Below are 20083 nucleotides of genomic sequence, written 5' to 3'. Positions count from 1 at the left end.
AATTAGACAGTACCAGGGTGTTTATTCAACCATAGCAATTTCCAACTTTTTCTGCTTTGTGGCTGCCACATTTTCACCCCCCAAGGCTTATAAACTCCTATCTCCTCAAAACTCTGCTGTAATATCTAAACTTTTGGCTACTTCTGTCTCCTTGGTCTCCTGAAGAAAGCAGAAGAGTTTGTCAGCTAAAATGTTTTGCTGCCTCCATCTTTTCTCCCTGCTATCTGGAAACTGTTGGTCAAGAGCATAATCAGCAGTAGGATGGAATGGCTAAATGATCAGGGATGTAATTGCCAGTCTTTTGGGGTAACTGCTGGTTCTTTAATTAACTTTCTATAAGATTTCAGACAAGATGCACTTTCTGAACCTTGTTTTTTCAGCAAATTGAATATATCTAAGGATTTGCTACACCCTTATTTACTACTTGTTGGTTTCTAAAATTCAATTTTCAATAGAAGTAGGAAAATTCTAGGCTTAAAACCTGCACAAATCCAGGTCTGAGCAAACTGATTTGTCTTCTACAGGAAATACAAGATTTTCCCCCAAAAGGGCAGTTGTAATGACTTCAGCAAGGAGCTCTTGCAGCTGTGTGTGTCAGTGCAGTGGGCAGAGTGTGCTGCCTGAGTAGTCCATCCAGGTGCAGCTGCAGTGCTCCACCATTCCCAGGACAAACACGGCTTTGGAGGCACAAACTGAAGCTGGCTCTTGCTCTCAGGCTTCACAAGTCACAGAAAGGGAAATGTGGTCAAATGCCTTCTGGTCTAGACAGGAGATTTCCTCATGTAAAACAGCTAAGTGATGAGACATTTCTAATTGAATTCAGGGGATCAGGAGAAAGTTCATAATCACATCAAACTATCTGGACATGTTCATTTATGTAGGAATATACTGGGTTTATTGCATAATCTGGTTAATCTTCTAAGAATTTTTATGTAATATATTTTGCATTCTCAGTTACACCAGCCAGAAATCTATCCAAGTTTAATCTGATGTTAATTACTCTGAAAATATTTCCCTTTCTTCCTAATTTTCTCTTTTAGTTGGTATAGATTTCTTCATTTAATTACAAACTAAAATATACAGCATTCATTTCTATAATTAGCGGGTGACTAATATTTGAACACAAAAACCTAAAAAAATTGGTATGTTTTAATGATTTCTTTTGGTCAACAGTGTGCAAGAGTATAATTTTTTTTGACAGGGACTTAGAGGAATTACGTGCTTGATTTCTTTTGCTGCCTGTAAAAAAACTCAGTGTCATTACACTGTGCAGACTCACAATGTCACCTGTGTCTGCAAACCAAATTCAGTTTCATGATGTCCTAGCTTTACTTAGGCTTTTTTATTTTCACTTGTAGAATTAGTCTAAAAGTGTCAGTGGCTGCAAATACGCCAGTCTACAATACCTTTTTCTTGACCTAGAGATGGGGCAACTGGGAGGCTTTTTAAAAACGTTTATCCCATTTTCAGTCTCATGTGAAGGGTGAGACAATACAGATATTACAATTCACACCACCACAATCAGAAGCTATTTGCTAATTACATTCTAAGTGGTTCTTGGCCTATCAGCTTTTTGTCACACCATGCTGTAAATGCCTTAAAGCCAATAATTTAAATAAGCCCCTCGTGGCACCTACTACAATGCATCTTTCATAGCTCTATTTCTCCAAAGTATCTAGTGTTATTTGTAAGGCCACCTTTTGAAACTTGTTTCTAGCTCCATTTCTCTCTCAGCAATACCTGCCCTATTCCACAGCATCTCTAAGTCAGCATTTGTTATCTCAAAGTTTGCATAGAGATGCACACCGTGTGGGCCTTCTGTCAGGCCCTGACAGCTCTCTACAGACGATGTCCTGGCATGTCCCCCAGGCCAGGCCAGGGCAGTTTTGGTCAGAGCTGTGTCCCTGTCCCTGTCCCTGCAGGAATACCGCATTTCCAGCTTTGAGCAGCGGCTGATGAACGAAATCGAGTTCCGCCTCGAGCGGACCCCGGTGGATGAGTCGGACGACGAAGTCCAACACGAGGAGATCCCCACAGGCAAATACATTGCTCCCATCTTTGATAAGAGACTCAAGCATTTTCGGGTAATGGAAGGATTCCCTATCACATTCACCTGCAAAATAGTTGGAATACCTGTTCCCAAGGTAGGTCGTTCTCACTGTAACTGCTAAAGGAACAAAACCCAACTCCCCACCAGTTTCTGTTCATCCCTCCTAGGCACATGGCTCTGTGGAGAGCTCCCAAATGAATAATTCCCCCACCTTTCTAAAATAATAGTATCTGCTTCTGAGCATGCATCAGGCCTTGAGGTCCAACCACCTGGCTCCAGGAGACCCAGAGCTGCACAATCCCCAGAACCTCCCAGAAAGATGAGAACTGATCTAACCAGGAACGTGCCTAGAGCCAGGGAAAGAGAACCTGACAGGCCCAGCTATGACATGCAGCTTCCTGAGCTCAGCCTGGAATCATTCTCTTTCACATTATAACTGACCTGCAAAGTTTATAATATTCTAAAATTGCATTAGCTATTGCTCAACTCATGTTATTTTTCTAGTTACTGTTAAGTCACAGGGGGTGTCTGATCACCACAGGTCTACTGGTTCAAGGATGGCAAGCAGATTTCAAAGAAAAACACGCATTTCAAAATGAACAGAGAAGAAGATGGAACATGTTCTTTACATATTGAAGCTGCTACTAATGATGATGATGGCAACTATACGATTATGGCTGCAAACCCACAAGTAAGGGGTTTTATTTTGTTTTACAAAAATGCTTGATTTATCTTTTTCTAATATGCATTAATAGGAACACAAATTAGGCCACATGCTTTGACATCGAGTGGTGACAATATCACAAATCTCTCTCACAAAGCATCTCCTATGCTTTAGAGCATAGGAGAGGAAACCATGTAAAGATGACTGATGAAACTACTCCCCTGTTACACAGACAGTCAAAAGCACTAAGGACATTTTCCCATGTTGGTAATTCCTGCCCTGTCTCCTTCCCACTCTGTTACTGATAGGTACCTTTTGAGATGTGCTGACAAGACAGACATGATGTTTCAGGCAGAAAGAATAGAGCAGGAACAAACAAATAGTTAACACTAAATTTCAAACTGTTACTGAACACAATTATATTCTTTATCCAGGATGCAAAGATATGGATCTGCAAATAGTCTCATTCCCTTACACCATTCTCCCTGACCCCATGTGCTAGCTTAGCTGTTTATTTAGAAGTACATTCATCAGGCAACTTAAATTTAGTTTAAATGTTTCTCTTTTTTGAAATTATTTTTCTGTTCAGTTTCTATATGGTGCATTTTAAAGTAGTCCAGTACAAAGGCACTAGCAGACAGTACCTGTGGCATGAATAAATAAGCAGAGACAGGCACTGCCAAATGCATTGCCACAGCCTGGAAGAGTTTGAGAAACCCCTGCCTCAACTGCAGGCTAACAGCATTTGCTTTGGGGAAGTGGTACTCTCACTGTAGTTCAGCTACTTTATAAAAATAAATCCTAATGCACTGTAAGGTTCAATATTTGTACTTTTAATTAAACAAGCCATTAACCAACTATTAATTCTGTTTCCATTGTGAATTGCAGGGGAGGATCAGTTGTTCAGGACACCTGATGGTTCAGAGTGTCCCTTTTCGGGGACGAATATCCACAACTCAGCCTCACAGGTGAAAGAAAAATGTCCTGCAGACCTTCTTTATGCTTTTTACTGAAGGCATCCAAAATAACCACTGCATTCATTGAACTTCAGTTCTCAATCATATAATGGAAATAACAGCAGCAGTTCCTTCCCAACAGGTCACTTCTATGTTTTTGAAGGGCACCCTGAAATACAGGGAAGTTTAAGTACAATTTCATTTACTTGTTGTAGTGGAGCTAAAGGCAAGGGGTGGATTAGCAAAATGAAATTCAGAAAAAAAAAAAACAAAAAGAAGCAAAGGCTGGCTTGGGAATCTAAGGCTACTACATGATATAGTTAACTTGATAGTCTTTCTAAAGGGAAAATCTGCAAGAATTAAATTCCAAACAGTCCATTTCTTTCTGCCCTTTTATTTAACTCAAGCTCTCTCTCTATCCTTTTCCTCAATTTCTTTTTTTTTTTTTTTTTTTTTTTAAGCATTAGCGGAAAAACAATTGACTTCCAACCACACACATGTGATTTTTGCATTGCAGAACACGACCCCGGGTGCCAGAAGGGGACAAAGAGGCAGTCCAAGAACGCTTTTTCAGGCCATACTTCCTGCAGGCTCCAGGTGACATGGTGGCACATGAAGGGCGACTCTGTAGGTTGGATTGTAAGGTATTAACTGGTTCTTCTGTTCCCTCTCACTTTCCCTACCTCTGTACATGTAGTGCTATGTATTTTTGTGTTCTTTATTGCATGCATGAGCACTTTCCATTCAAAGTTTTAATGCTCCATTTTTAAAACTATTTCTTAATGCCATTGTCTCTGAGCTGATTCCAGGGATTTCTTTTGAACAAATATTCTATGGATGAAGAACACAGAAAACACAGCCCAGAAACAGAAGGCTCACTTACAAGGTTGTTCAAATTACTAGATGTGTTCACTGTGTCCTTTACCAGTATGAACTCCAGAAGTTCTGCTCCATTACCAAACTCTTGAATATAATCCAGTATAGCACAAAACCATGAGAAAGAGAGGATGCAGTACGTTGCTTTGTGTTCAAACAAATTTTCCCATTGTATGGGACTGAATTACTAATGATTAATACTCCCTGAAAAGAGGGAACTGAACCTAGCTCATTTTGTGCTTCCCCAGCATGCACAGAGGTAGAAACATCCCCATTTACTGATTGAGATCCACAGTCCTGGCATGAAAGAGTTGTCAGAGGTTAGAGTACACAGAGAGAACATCCTGTTATTGAACACCTTTAGGAGAATCATCTGCTCCGACCTATTCTGGAACCCCTCTGTGTCCCTGCAGTGCAGCAAAGGTGGCAGGGCTGACACTGACCCTGAAGAGGGAGAAGCTCTGAGGCACAAGTTAATGCCCTGAAGATGAGCAAGACTCATTACTACTTAATTTATGATGTAAAGTTTACAAGGAGCATGCCAAAGAATTTGGTTATTCCTAGCTCTGCTATCCTGGCAGAGCTTGTGAGGCCTTAAAGCATGTGTGGCATTGCACAGACCTGGGAGAGAGCAGTCCTCACTCAGACAAGTTCCACTTCCCTCTTTGCTTTCTAAAATGTTGGTTGGAAAGCAGTATTTTAGACATGAGTAAGTACTGCTCCCTATTGAAAAGATTTTTAATACTACAATGCAGTCTAATCTTTCAAAAATACTTAATTTGTAAAGTTATAAAGCATGCAAGTTCAACAGCTATGAAGTTTTATATCATTCTTCATAAAATTTTACAAAATACAAAGTTATTTGTATGGAACTTTTTTCATCTCTGTTAAACTCTGTAGTATTTTACATCAAGGAATTTGATTTCTATTCAGCACCAAAAAAAGGAAAACTAGCAGATTATTAAGAGTCTTTCGTGAATCTCATATTCTAATTTCATATTTCAAACTAAGTTTCTTCCTTTCTGACTAAGAAAAATGTAGATATTTAATGTATTTTTAAATCTTTTTACTTGTTTGTTTTCTGGGTTTCTCCCTTTTGGAAGCAGTCAGCAGAGAAACAAAAACTGAGAAATAATTTTTTTTTGAAAGAAATCTTTCTGGTCTAGATTTTGACATGATTCAGCTGGCATTTGTAAGGAGGCCTGGCTCTGCATTTCCTAACCTCTCTGTGCCAGTGGGACACTTGTCTGGAGCTGTTTCCCTGTCTCCTAGGTGAGTGGGTTACCAACTCCTGACCTGACGTGGCTCCTGAATGGCAAAGCTGTGCTGCCGGATGGCAGGCACAAGATGCTGGTCAGAGAGACTGGAGTGCACTCTCTGCTCATCGACCCTCTCTCCCTGAGTGATGCTGGCACTTACACCTGCCTTGCCACTAACAAAACAGGACAAAATTCATTCAGTCTGGAGCTCACCGTTGTAGGTAAGAAGCACTGAAAAACTCACCTCAGTGATGAAGTTACCTGTATGCATTTTTTCACACTTACCTTACATAGTTTCCCTACAGACAATTATAGATAAATAGTTCATGCACTGAGAGCAGGAAAATCCCACAGCTGTAGATGCAGACATGTAATTTTTACATATATATTTCCCTCCCCAGCTGATGGAGGGAAATGTGCTCAGATGAGTGCACTCCTGTTACTAAGAGAATGCTGTAAGAATTCTGCCTCATCATCACCCATCCTCACTTTCTCCCCAGAAAATGCTTATGGTTTGAATTCATAATATATATGTTGAGGTATTTCAGCCCAAATTTTATTGTTTAAAATGTTTTTAAATAAATAAATTTAATCTCTTTAATAAATCCTTAAAATATGTGAGATATTGAAATGTATAGATCTGGCATTAATTTTCTGCAATGGTAGTATGTTTAGACCCATTATACATGCATATATTCTTTTATGAACTTCAGTCCTGCCTATTATTTATTTACATCCCTTTACAGAGGCTATGTCATGGCATTTCACTTCCCTTCCAACATCCCACTAAAAATTCACTATTTTGGTATCACAAGAATAATTTTTCTTGTGTTCTTCCATACTATTCAAAGAGAAACAAAGAATAAAATATCTGTTGTTGAATAATTCTTTTTCCAGCAAAGGAAGTCAAAAGAGCGCCCATGTTTCTGGAGAAGCTTCAGAACTGTGGTGTTCCAGAAGGCTACCCTGTCAGATTAGAGTGCAGAGTTGTGGGAATGCCACCTCCCATATTTTACTGGAAGAAGGACAACGAGACCATCCCATCAAACAGAGAGAGGATGAGGTATTGTAACACCCATGCCTGAGTTTCCTGTGCCTGGACCAGCTGCTTCCATGAAAACCTCTGTGCTGAGTACAATTTGTGGTGCTTTGTAACAATTTCTTTCACCCCCAAAAAGCTGTAGAAACCTTGCCTCCCTGTGGGGTGCAGAGTGGCTGTTTCCTTGGTTCAGAACAAAGCCACAATGCACCCCTGCTTCAGAGAGGGGGGACAGAGCCTGTGGGCCTGGCAAAGTGTATGGATCTCCCTATCAAACATGCCCTGAGGTGGTGTTTTAGTGCATTTCAGACCTTATTCGGATCTCCCTATCAAACGTGCCCTGAGGTGGTGTTTTAGTGCATTTCAGCACCTCATTCTCTAAGCTATGTCTTCACAGTTTAGTTCCAACTGGGTATGAATTCAATTTCAGAATAGTTTTAGTGCCCCAGAGTATGGGATAATAGAGAATTTGTCATGTCAAATAAAGAAACTTAACAAAGTTGGTCACAAAGGTAAAGCCTTTGATCCATGCTTGAAAAATACAACAAAGTTCAGGTTCAGCTCTTGCAGTCAAATGCAGCCCTATTTTTTAATTTTTGTAAAAGAAAAACTGATTAAACAATGTGCCTGTAATTAATGATAAACAAAGTGCTTTCTTTTTTTTTAAGATTTCTACTTCAGCATATATCTGATTTTTAGCATTTTATTTCGCTTGGTTCCAAGTAACAGCTCAATGCAGTCACTGGATCTTTGAGATCAGCTCCAAGAAGTCCCAGCCCTTCCCACACACACCTGCAGGCTCTGAGTGCAGAAAGCTGGCTCTGCAGCAGCACTGTTAGGGATGGACACCAAGCACAAGGGAAAGCATTCTCAGAAAACTCTTTTAGTGGTCACCCTGTCCCCACCCAGAGTCTGCTGTCTCCCTCCAAAACCCCACCTAACCCTGACCTTCTGCAGCCCATAGTTTATATGGTTTGGGCCCAGTCCTGTTTAATATCTTTATAGATAATCTGGAGAACTGAGTCTGCCATTAGCAAATTCATGGATTACACCATATAGATGTTCCTATTTCACAGGGATCGTGGTTCTACACACACACACACACATTGTAGTTACTGGGAAATCAACAACTCTCCTAAAATACCACATTTCCAGCTGTTTCACAAAAGGTTAGAAAACAAATTTTCTTCAGCTCAGGAGAGGAATGGCTAAGGGAAACCTCCCACACCCTACAGTACCAGGAGCAAGCATAAGGGGTGTGACAGCTCTGCTATTGCAGCCAGCTGAGAGCAGAAACCCCAAAGGCTTCCAGTGGCTCTGCACAGACCCACGGGCAGCACCATCCCTGCTCGTCCCTATCTCACCTCACTGCTTCCTGCCTGAAGCCAAGAGAGGCTTTTGTAGCACAACAAGGACACAGAGCAGCTCCTACACCACTGCACCCCCAACACATGGCAAATTGTGTAGTGCAGGGAACAAAGGGTGAAATGTTCCTTTTTTTTATTAGAGCACAAAATGTCCTCTTGTCCTGTAAGCCTGTGGTTTCATTCCAGTTCATATGGAAACAAAATCTCAGATTTCAGAACATCCTGGAACTTCAAGTGTTCTGAAGTGCTCATCTCGCTCCTCTTCCTTTGTAATGAGAGAAACACTCGGGTTAATAAAACAGACCAGCCTCAGCCTAGAGAGCAGAGGAGTCTCAGTTCTGTCATATCCTGCTGGAAAGTTTTTCCTGGAAGTTGCAGCCACAAAGTCTTAGATCACTGGAGAGCAAAGGAAGTGGAGGGAACCATGCAGCAGGTTTCTTTCAGAGTGCTGAACAAATTTGCAGAACAAATCTTTCTGATCTTCCCACTTGGTCACTTTCTCATGGAAAAGGGTGCCCCAAGAAAGTTTTTGACTGGCTCTGGTAGCTGTTGTGAAAAATATCACAACTTTGTACAAGTGCTCTTGGTATTTTATGTTCTTGCTCCAGCTCCTGAATTAGGAAAAATACAGTATGATTGTGCAGCAGCTTTGCACAGGTTTAGCTCATTAGTATTCAATAAATAATGTGAATATTAACATATACAGAGGAACAACTCTGCTCCCACAGTCATACCATGGCTGTGCACAACTGAGAGGAGCCAGAACAGATCTGAGATTTCCTGATCATTGTTTGAAAGCAAATCTATTGACTATAGACTGCTACCTCTTTGTGAGTAGAGACGACAACGTACCTGTTTCATATTTAATATACATATTTTAAAATCTGAAAGCTGATGTGCTCTTGAGAAATACTAATTCCCAAACACTTGTTTTCCAGCATGCATCAAGATACAACAGGGTATGTCTGCCTCCTGATCCAACCTGCCAAGAAAGCAGATGCTGGCTGGTACACCTTGTCTGCAAAGAATGAAGCTGGCATTGTCTCCTGTACTGCTCGACTTGACATATATGGTAGGTATTGCCTGGGAAAGAAGGAAAAGGCAGGGCCCCAACTGCTTCTTAGTCTGGCTGTGATATGGTTAGAGATCAGTGTCACAGCGTGGCCACAGCTTCATAAGCCCCAGAAGAGATAAAATGATACAGCTAAATGGCCAAACCAGCCCTGCTGCACCGCTGTAAAGGAGGGTAAGGACAAAAAGCCAAAGCCAAAAAGCCAAAGCAGGGATTTGCACAATGTTCTCTACTCCCAGTTAAGGTTCATGTTGAACCTTAACTCTACTACCTCCTGTAACAAGTCTGTGCAACAGCCCTGACCTGGCAGAGCAAAGAATTGCACACAAGAAAGAAGAACCCTTCTTCCACAGAGCATGCGGGTGCAAACCAAGCCTAGCTGATGGGGGCTACTTTACATCCAATACCTTTGTCTAGGACTCAGAAGACCCCAGCCCACCTCAAGAACTACAGCACATCATTAATCTGCCATCTCTGCAAGATGAAATAGAAAAAGCAGAGTATTTTGATCACTTAAGCAGCATAATAAAACAGAAAGCATGTTCCACAAACTGGAGAACATATATCTATATATATATCTATCTATATATATATATATATATATGTACATACACACACACACACACACACACACATATATATATATGTATGTTCCACAAATTGGTTGGATTAGAACCAGACCCTTAAGAGAAAAAAAGAGCCCATGTTTTCAAACTCGTATGTCCATTTTGGTTTTTAAACCCCACCCAATTATCAGAAATGAGTCACCAGTGCATCTCTGTCAGCCTCCTGCCACCTTGTGGTGGTATGGGCAATAGTAATGGAAGGCTCAGGAGAGGGCTAGGAGGAGGCTGATTTGAGAAAGGTCAAACAAAATTTCAAAATTCCTTAGGTATCTAAATGTTGAAAGACGTGAATTTTCAAATGAAGGATTCAAGGCACAAACAGGAAAAATACAGAATTTAAGAAATGCATCCCAAGTCAAATCATATTTTCTAATATATGTAACTCACACCCCAAAGTGAGTGAAAGAAGTAATTTTTGTTTGTGCTATTTTGAATGGGTAGGGTCGAGAGATTGAAGGTCTGGCCTGATAATTGCAATTCTGCATGCAAATAAAAATAATAATGAGTAAATAATGAGTTCAAATATAAACAAATTTGGTGCTGCAAGAAAAAAGGAAGCTCTTTTTAAAATATTTCCAAATAGGCTAAAAATTCAGCATGGAAAGACATTTCCTATCAATGCTTAACATGTAGGTTGTTGTCTCCCACACTAAAAACCTCAGAGCATTGGAGCCTGAACTTGACTTCCATTTTCATACCCTTTCATTTTAACTGCTGACGGATATGTCTGTAATTTGGATGCACACCCATATGGATAAACACTAGCAAAGATAATACATTTTTCCCTTGTCTGAAGTGCTTTAGGGATAGCAACTACTAGATATTATGTAACATAATATTTTTACGAAATTTTAGCAGTATTTGTTCATATGGGAGCATGTAGAATGGTGCTTTTAAATTACTGAATACGTGTCTTTGGAATATACTTATTTCAGTATTTTTTAAAAATCTATAAAACATGTTTAGTAATTGTAACTACTACATGGCAATAAAAATTGCAATCACTTTCTTGAAGAAAAATCATCCAGAGGGTGAAGCAGAACAGAATCAGAGCCCTGGCCGCTTTGTTCATCTCTGTTCATGCTATGTATGTTTTTAGTTCTGATTCCAAGGGCTGTGGAGAAGGCTCCAAAGATTTGATCATTAAATTTTGGACTTTGTGAAATCCATGCAAACATTGCCATTGAATTGAACAGGGATGAAACTTTATCTGTAGACTTCAATAGAACTGCTGAACATCCAAACAATACCAATGATAATATCTGAAAGAACAGACCCTAACCCAGAAAGCCCAACGCTGTGCTCTCTTCAGGGATGTTGGAAGCAATTTCCGGGTGTGTGGATTGATTTCCACCGGTTCTTTGTGACCCAAACTAGAGGTTTACAGAGCCCACTGTGTTTCTGTCGCTGCAGCTCAGTGGCACCGTCAAATTCCACAAGCGGTGAAGCTGCGCCCCGGGGGCAGCCGCTACACGAACCTCAGCAGCCAAGGACTCGACATCTTCCCCGCCTTCCCAGCTCCTGAGAGCCCCCTGCTCTTCTCAGCCCCAGCCCAAAAGTTGGTGGAGAGTGAAGAACTTTGAAAAACAAACACTTGTTCCAGTTGCACCTGCGGAGATACTTAGAACTGTGAAAAACTAAATAATAAAAACAAAAGAGGTACAACTCACGATGCTCAAGGTTTACAAGCAACTCGTTTGTAATTAAGTGTTCTGCTGCTGCAAATGCTGCAAGTAACATATCGTACAAGACTTTTGCATATGATTTTAATGCAGGATAATTGTGGTATGGAGTGTTGTGCAATAAATTCAGTACTGTGTAGTTTGCTAAGAATTACATAGTAAACATAGTTTTCAGCACCTAAAAGCCAATACCACTTTTACTTCTTGAATTAGAGCTACTGCACTGTAGCTGCCATGGTAAGGATTGATGATGATTAGCTGGAATACTGCCAGTGAAAACACTGACATTACAGTAACACCAATCCTGAATGAGGGTAAACAACAAGACTTTGAATGTAATTTTTAAAAAAACATGCCAAATAATCACAAAGCATAAGTTAAATGGAAAAGATGTAACTCATTTTTATATATGATTATTATGCCAGCCTATTCTAGAATTTTTGAACTCCAGGCTAGGTAATTATAGTATTTCATGTAGGTACAGCTGTATACCCTAAATATTTATATCTGTGTGTGTGTGTACTCTATGAACTGTGTATTCTTGGTGTAAGGGTTCATAAAATAAGATACAGAGCATATGCTTAAGGCACATAGGAAATGGAAATTCCTCTTGTCTGGAGCATGTTCTCTTGAGCCCATAGCTGAAACTATTTACCAGATGTGCTTCATATTTTTTTCTTTACCATGTTAGTGATCCTCTGACTTTAACATGGATGATACCAAACTTGTCACTCATGGCTTTTAAATATCAGTCTCTTTTTCCTAATTTTTAATGTGCATCTACCATCTAGCTCATTTTATAGCTAAATGGAAAGGAATTGACCTGGTACATTTTCACCCCCATTTAGGAAATGATCACAAGTGTAGTGTCTAATAGGAAGACAGAAAATCGTTAATATACAAAAGTTAAGAAGTTAAGCAACAGTTATATGTAAAAAGCTAAAAAACCCCAACAGCAGTAATAAATAAGGCAAATTAATGAAAGCTGAACAGAAGGTGTTAAGTGACAACACTTAATGATTGATTTAAATATATTTGGCATCTCTACAATTACATCAATAGCCCCAGCTGTAAGAATCTGTGGATGTTTAAGATGTTTCCCTGCATCTTCAAATTACTGCTAACCCTCTCTCTAGACACTGGTTTCAAGCACTTCTTACTTACTGCTTTCCACATGGCTGCAGAATGCCACAAAGCCATGATCAAAGTCACAGAGATAGAAAAAAATTTAACAGATACTTTCATATTAGATGATTGGGGATTCTTCAAATTTAAAATTTTAACTTTTAAAAACTCCATATGCAAAGAAAAAAGTGAAGAGTTATGTTAAGAGCAAAAGAATATTGGATATAGCCAGAGACTGAGAAAGAGAATGTCTTTCACTGAGCTTCCCACAAATAGAGCTTCTGTTGTTCCTAACACTGATTCCCTCAGGATTTAGAGGAAGTGAATTTCTTGTGTTGTTTTACTTCCCACCTGAGTGAACACCACAAAAAAAACCACATCATTATAACTCTTATACTTTTGTTAGGAATCTCAGGCAACTCAACCCAGACTGGACAGACCAGAAAGCTAAAACACAGTCTCATCCTAAGAGTTAAAATAAGGTACAGGCATTTCCAAGGGAAAGCAGATGTTGCCCACATTGTACCTCTTCCCTGGCAACCAAAATAAAACTCATGGCTATTCAGAGTGATGCATTGAGTTAAGTGACTTCAGTAATGAGATGCAGAACCTAAGACATAATGTGGGTCTGATCTTCAGGATAGAGAATCTACTGCTCCTTTTACCTTCATTTGGTTCTTAGAATGGCTTAAGGATTCCAAAACTACACCCAAAATTTCAAGCTTCCCACATTAGTTACTACTCTTGGAAAAATAATCCAAGAAAAGTTATTGGATTTTGCTTGCTTAATTCAGTGCTGTTGGGAAACGGAAAGGTAGGAAATTAAGACACAAAAGATCAAACTCACATCTACAGCCATGGTCTTCCCATCATTTCACAAACCAGAGAGTAGGTTTGTGAAATGAGAGTATTGGAGTAGAGAGAACTCCAGTATTCCAGGTTCTATACTGGCCATGAGGCTTTATCCCTCAGCACAGTCAAGAGATTGCCTGCTTGGAAGTCCCCTGTGGCCCCTTTTCCTGGCTGACATTGAGGGGTTGGCCCAGATGATCCCCTGACCTAAATCACTCCATGCTTCCTAAATTATTTTCTTTTCCAATACCTGTCTAGATGTCCTACCTGGATTAAGTTACCTGTCAGCTAAGTAGAAACTAAGAATTCAAGCAAGCACAAACTTTTCCTTTTTCCTGAAATCTAACCCATTAGACAAGCCCAGCTACAGGAGTTCTTCACACAGTGTAGAAGAAAGGAATGTTAGTACTCTCCACAGGCAAGTACATGGTTAGCATTGCTGGAATCATACTGACCAGTATTACTGACAGCAGCAGTGGTTTTCACATTTTACAGCATCAGACACCAAAAACTCAATGCAAATTGAAAGACAAAGTGCAAACATGCAAACCATCTGTCTTCACCTTTTCTCTGCAATACCAGAGGAGTGTCCCCAAACTGACATCATTATAACCTGAGCTGACATGCAGACCATCATGTGGTAAAATGTTTCTTTAAATGTCTATTCAGTTCTTTGGAAGTGGGAGGACAAGAAGCTGAAAGACTTTTCCCAAAGATCTGTGTACGAGGATTAATCCTTAGTCATTCAAGAAGGGACCCCAGAAATCTCAGTGAGAGTCAGGCTACAGAAGGTAGATCACCAAAAATGTGCTAGCTGAACTTTAGTATTCTCTCCTGAACAGTATTTCCTAGCAAAAAGATCAAAACCCTTCACATTTCCCTACAGAATGCAGAAGTCAGCAATTTCAATTCCTTTCAGTGACTCCTGTCCTGGTCCCAAATGGTCTGTAGGTGTTACATTTTCTTCCCTAACTGCTGCAGGGCATTTCCCCTCTGGGTGTGCTGAGCCCCTGCAGGGAGCCTGCAAAGGCAGCTTGTGGGCAGGATGCCAATGCTGATTGACAGGTGCTGTAGATGTGCTCATCACAAGGAACAACTTGCAAGGAAACGACACCAAAATAACACTTGTGTTGTTAAGTGGTGGAAAAGACAAGGGAAAAGGCCTGTGGAAGGGAAGGACAGTAGGACAGTCCCGTGTTGCCACAACATGTCAGGATGTGCTAGAGCCACTCTGCTCCCTCCTGAACAACCTGGCTGTTCTTCACTGAACAGCCAGTTCCACTTCACACCAACACCCCTTCTCATCCTCTAATGCAGGGCAGGCTACCGCAACAACAAAATTTCATGTTACACCTGCTACTGAAGGCACTGTTAGTTCTTAACTTCCAAAATCCATGAAGCCACTGTTAGTTCTTAACTTCCAAAATCCATGAAGCCACCACAATGTGGAGCACAATGCTGAGTAAGTGTGATACAGAAATGCTCATGTTTGGAACCTCTCAAGTGTTCACTGATTCACAATCTGGTAGGCTGATTTGGTTTCCCCATTTCTCCTAGTCCTGGTTTGGTGTACAGCCAATCAGAGGCACAGTATATTGCACACTACAGCAGAAACGACATCTTTTGGGTTGCAATTCTACATTTCAAACAGTTTTCTTTCTGCTTCAAACCTTTGGTCCAGACTGATGCAAACCCAGCCTACATCAATGCATTGATGTCATTGGACCTCCTGCCTTTAAACCACTGGGTTGAGTTCCTTGCTTCCACATGGAAGTGGAGCAACCCTTCTGAAAGCCTCACATCTGCTACCATGAGGAGATGAGAGCACACACTGCAAAAAGGAAAACCCAGTTTGCATCTCAATATGTAAACAACTGCCAGCCCCAATTGTTTACAGCAATTGTAGGTACTTCAACCAATAAATCTGGAATACAGATTCATTTAAGAACTGTGTTCTTAATTCTACCAGGTTTAAAAGCACTAGTTTCTGAAAAATGTCTTTACAAAACCTAATGAAATATTTATGCTGTTAATACTGGAGAAGTGATTCATTGAAAATTGCCTCATTATTTCCAATACAAAAATATTCACTTTGAGCTTTAACATTCTAAGCTAATATTTCTTCTTGATTAAAGTTGATATTTTTAATTTTTTTTCAAAAGTCATTCTTACTGGCAGGAAAAATGCTCACATCAGTTTTATAGTGTGTTTTAACTGCACATGAAAGGAAAAAAAACCACCTGCCTGTTCAGTAATGTATTTCCCTTCATCTCACCTGAACTTTAATGAATGCTTCAGATTGCATACAAGACTGTGTCCTTCACATAATAATTGTGAAAATAATTGTGACAATGTGCAACAATGCCAGAAGTTTTCTCAGAACTTTGCTGTGACAGATGATTAATGAAATCAGACTACATTATTTAGAAAAAAAAAATAAATATTGTCAAGTTATATACTAGCCATGCTTCTAGCAGGTAGCTGTGAAATAAAGTTGTTGCTTTTTTAAACAATTCTTGGTATCAGTTCCCATCAGTTTTAAGATATACTCCTACCTACAGCCTGCCATAGCAGAACTCCATCGTGTGTCAAACATTCATTGAGAGTCTCCTGTTCCCTGTCCCCCTCTGCCCTGGAATCCCTCAGTGCTGCAGCCCCTCAGACTCAGGGGCCTAGCACTCTATATATATATATATATATATATATATACACACATCCACTCTCTCTATATATATGTATAGTCCACTATAACGAACCATTTCTTGCACAATCAAAAGAAATCTTGGGCCATACGTGTGTGAATTTAAGTGGGGGTCTCCATTTATGCCAGTGGGAATTATGTTCAGCAACTGCCCATCCTTTATGATCACACAGTCTGTTAGTAACAGGAAACACAGTTTTGTAAAGAAATGGAAAAACATTGAAGACAATCTGAGATGCAATAAAAAATATTACTACGCACCCCAGGCTGCAGGAAGCCAGTCAAAAATGAACTTCTTATTCCTTGGAGTTACATATGCAGACACTTCAAGCAAATTTTGTAAGATATATTTTTGCATACTTATTTCTGTACAAATGAAAACTGAACGACAAATTAGAAAAAAAATTAGTAGACAATATGAAAATGTACTCTTTAGTAGAAGAGACATTTAAATATTATACATGGGGTTGGTTAGGGGTTTTGAAGCCAGGTTTGCTTAACATGTAATTAAAGTTTAAAATATAGAGAATTTTTAGGAAGTCCACAAGTACCAGGTGAAATAAATGGGTTTTTTTAAAGATATCTGTGTAGAGGAAACACTGGACAGCTTCTTCCATGAACAAACATGTCTTCATCCTCAGTGCACCTGTTTTTTTCCTGTGGATATTTTGTAGAAATAGAAGAGCTGAACATACTTAGAGCAAAAAGCAGCTCTTCTGTGAATTATTTTTAAAATCTGGTTAAATTTCACCCTATACTACAAAGAACTGCCTCCATATTGCTCAGCTCAAATAGAGGAATCCCAAGAGTAGGGGTGCCTATGTTAAGGCAAAAGCTTCCTTTGGCAAATCAATGCCTCTGGCCTGGAAATAGTACTTTCTAAAAACTTGTTGCGAGTGAATTCCATCACAGGAGGGACTTCCACAAAGATTTCACATGGAAAGTTTTACTTAACAATATATAGGGAGTGAGCTAAATATTGAACTACCTAATGATACTCATGCTTCCCCACAGGAGGAAGCTGCACTGGCATTGACTTTACAAATGTATAGCTGAGTCAGGGACATTTTTACTTTGAAGAATGGGTACTGTGGCACCATTTCAGAATTCCAGTCAAGAACTGAGACTTGCTCTGTGTGTATGTATAATACAAGATGGACTGTGCACTAAATACCTCATGAATGGTGAGATGGAAGACAAAAGCCTAAAAATTTGGGATGAGTGGAAGTTGAAAGACATGCTGATGATAAGGAAGAAAGCACTGAGTTTTTATTACTAACACATGTTTTGGGAATGTGCTACCCTAATTCTGCTTTTAGCCATTGCAAAGTCCCTGCAGTTAAGAATGCCACTCTAGTTCCAAGCTCAAAAACAACTCTGGGCCTGTCAAAACAGGGTGATATGATTAGAAGAATTATAGAAGCACAGCACCTGTAGCTTCAAATACTACAGAAAGTCCTTTCAGAAAGATAGAGGATGATTTCCCACAAATAGTTCATTAGAATTTCACACTGAGTTTCAACAGTGAAACACATATCTGTACAATATACAAGACACATTAAATGAAGCAAGCATTGTCATCCCTAAAGCTCCCACAATAACGTGGTTCTAGAATGACAGTGATAACTGGACAGATGGAGCAGATGTAGCACTGATACTACAAACAAAAGTATTTCAGGTTTGCACTGCACTGTTCAGGGGGATAAAGATTGATGAGCAGACAAAACTCAGCCTCTAAGAATACACCAAGCTCTGAGCATCTAAGCTTCGGCTGATCTGGAGGCCTAATAGAAACAATAATTATTTAATGGGAGGGGGCATGAAATGCCCACATCAACAAAGTCCAGTACAGAAGGTGGCTCAGAGCCATTACCTGACCAGCATCAAAAAGTCAGTGGGAGGAAATATTTGGGAGCAATAATCAAACCCAAGTCAAACTGTCAAGTTTATATTTCATAAATGTCACTGAAGCATTTGTAAAGGAAAGCTATTAAAAGAAATCAATGATTTACTGAATAGTAGTTGTGTTTGAGAAGTCCCAACCAGCATGGATATTATCTGCTTATCAAACTGCACTCAGACAGAATTTTTAATGATCAAACTTTCCCATCACCTCAACTCACTCCCCAGAAGGCTTTGGCAGATAATCAATAGACAGACAGCTGTCTGTGCACTACACAGAATTTACTCTGCTGCCTTCACTACTACAGTAAACTGAAATTCCCAACCTCAACACTGCACACTCCCAAGAAACAAAACCAATGCAGCATTAGATAAAATTTTCCCAGCAACAATATTCCTAGTTATAAATAAAGGTATCAATAAACATTCATGTCCCATTTGCACAACAAAATCTAAGAGAATGGGGAATACAGGGGATTACAATTAACCATACTGATCAGAAGCAGAGATTGATACCATGACATGATTTTTAAGTGCTCACTACCTACATACTGCACTGAAGAGCTTTGCAGGGCTTCAGTTTCAATTCTTAGTAACTTTTGGTAACATGAGCACAGATATTTTATGGTTGGTGTGGCTTTGTTCCTCTTTATGAGCATTTATTACCATTTAATAATTTCCTGCATACTAATCCTTTATTTTTTAACTATATCATCATATGCAGAAGAAAATAAAGTACAATGCTGCATAGAAGAAACAAAATTGGAAGAGAAATGGCTGTTAAGTATACTTTTACCTGAATTACTGCAATGTCATGACCCACAAAAACAAATCCTATGCCATTAGCACGGAAGCATCAGTTGCACCCTATTCTGCCATTCCTGTTGTACTGTATTCCCCTTCCCACCTCAGCTTTAGGCAATCTTTCACTAATCCAAGCTCTCTATGTCATATAATCACATGGCTTATTTACATCTAATTCCTGTTTCAGCATGGAAAACCCACTGCTGTTAGCAGTGCAGGTGAGACAGTGTCTGCCTGAAGTTTATAGCTAACACATTAGGGTAAGATAGCACATCATTTAATTAACAACTGTATTCATAGTTGTTACACACATAAACTTGCCACTTAATGGTAAGGAATATTCACACAGTATTAACTTGACTATATGCTGGACAATAACTAATTCTACTGGCTGAGTAACATGACTTCATATCTTAGGTTGAATCCACTTTCGGCTCGCTGATACAGACCTAATGTAATTCACACGAGGCTAATATAATAATTAACACCATTCATTACCTTTAAAGAGGCTAAATATACAATTAAGAACCCATTCCTGAGTGCCAGTGTTCAAAGGAGAGACTTGCTGAGGACACACAGTGTGTTCCAGCCAGCCTCCAGGGCAGGAAGCAGGGCAGCTCGCAGGGCAGGAAAGGCAGAGGCTGTGACGGTGCCCGGGGAGGAACGGCAGCGAGGGACAGACACAGAGACGGACACAGGGACAGGGACGGGCACAGCGACGGACACAGGGACAGGGACGGGCACAGCGACGGACACAGGGACGGACACAGGGACAGGGACGGGCACAGCGACGGGCACAGGGACGGGGACGGACACAGGGACAGGGACGGACACAGGGACGGGCACAGGGACGGGCACAGGGACGGGGACGGACACAGGGACGGGCACAGGGACGGCAGCTCCTGCAGCACAGCCCGCTCCCCAAACACGCCTTCGTTCCTGTTAATGCCTTTTTATTCTTCTCTGAAAGCTGCTCAGTTGTCGAAAATAACTCCTATCAAAGCTATTCATTAGCCGTTCGGAAGAATCCTAAGATACAAGCGATGGCAGCAGGCAGCAGGGAGCCCGCCAGCCCTCCCTGCTGGAAATCCGGCGCCAGCTGCTGCGG

The 20083-nt window shown here is 40.2% G+C and overlaps 1 protein-coding gene across 5 annotated transcripts in view; it reads left to right on the top strand.

Annotated features, from left to right (window-relative positions):
• Positions 1 to 16081, top strand: part of MYPN (myopalladin) — a 76207-nt gene extending 60126 nt beyond the window's left edge. For all 5 annotated transcript variants that reach the window (XM_039696225.1, XM_039696228.1, XM_039696224.1 and 2 more), the window contains 8 exons: positions 1923 to 2144; positions 2592 to 2741; positions 3603 to 3682; positions 4188 to 4314; positions 5819 to 6026; positions 6703 to 6868; positions 9150 to 9283; positions 11323 to 16081. In XM_039696225.1, coding sequence (XP_039552159.1) covers positions 1923 to 2144; positions 2592 to 2741; positions 3603 to 3682; positions 4188 to 4314; positions 5819 to 6026; positions 6703 to 6868; positions 9150 to 9283; positions 11323 to 11492 — 1257 coding nt within the window. In that variant the 3' untranslated portion in view covers positions 11493 to 16081. The remainder of the gene's footprint in view (positions 1 to 1922; positions 2145 to 2591; positions 2742 to 3602; positions 3683 to 4187; positions 4315 to 5818; positions 6027 to 6702; positions 6869 to 9149; positions 9284 to 11322) is intronic.
• The last annotated feature ends 4002 nt before the right edge of the window (positions 16082 to 20083 follow it).

The sequence above is a fragment of the Passer montanus genome, unplaced genomic scaffold (genome assembly GCF_014805655.1).
Source record: "Passer montanus isolate IOZ18808 unplaced genomic scaffold, ASM1480565v1 scaffold96, whole genome shotgun sequence".
NCBI lineage: Eukaryota > Metazoa > Chordata > Aves > Passeriformes > Passeridae > Passer > Passer montanus.
This window is presented reverse-complemented; position numbering and strand designations above follow the sequence as displayed.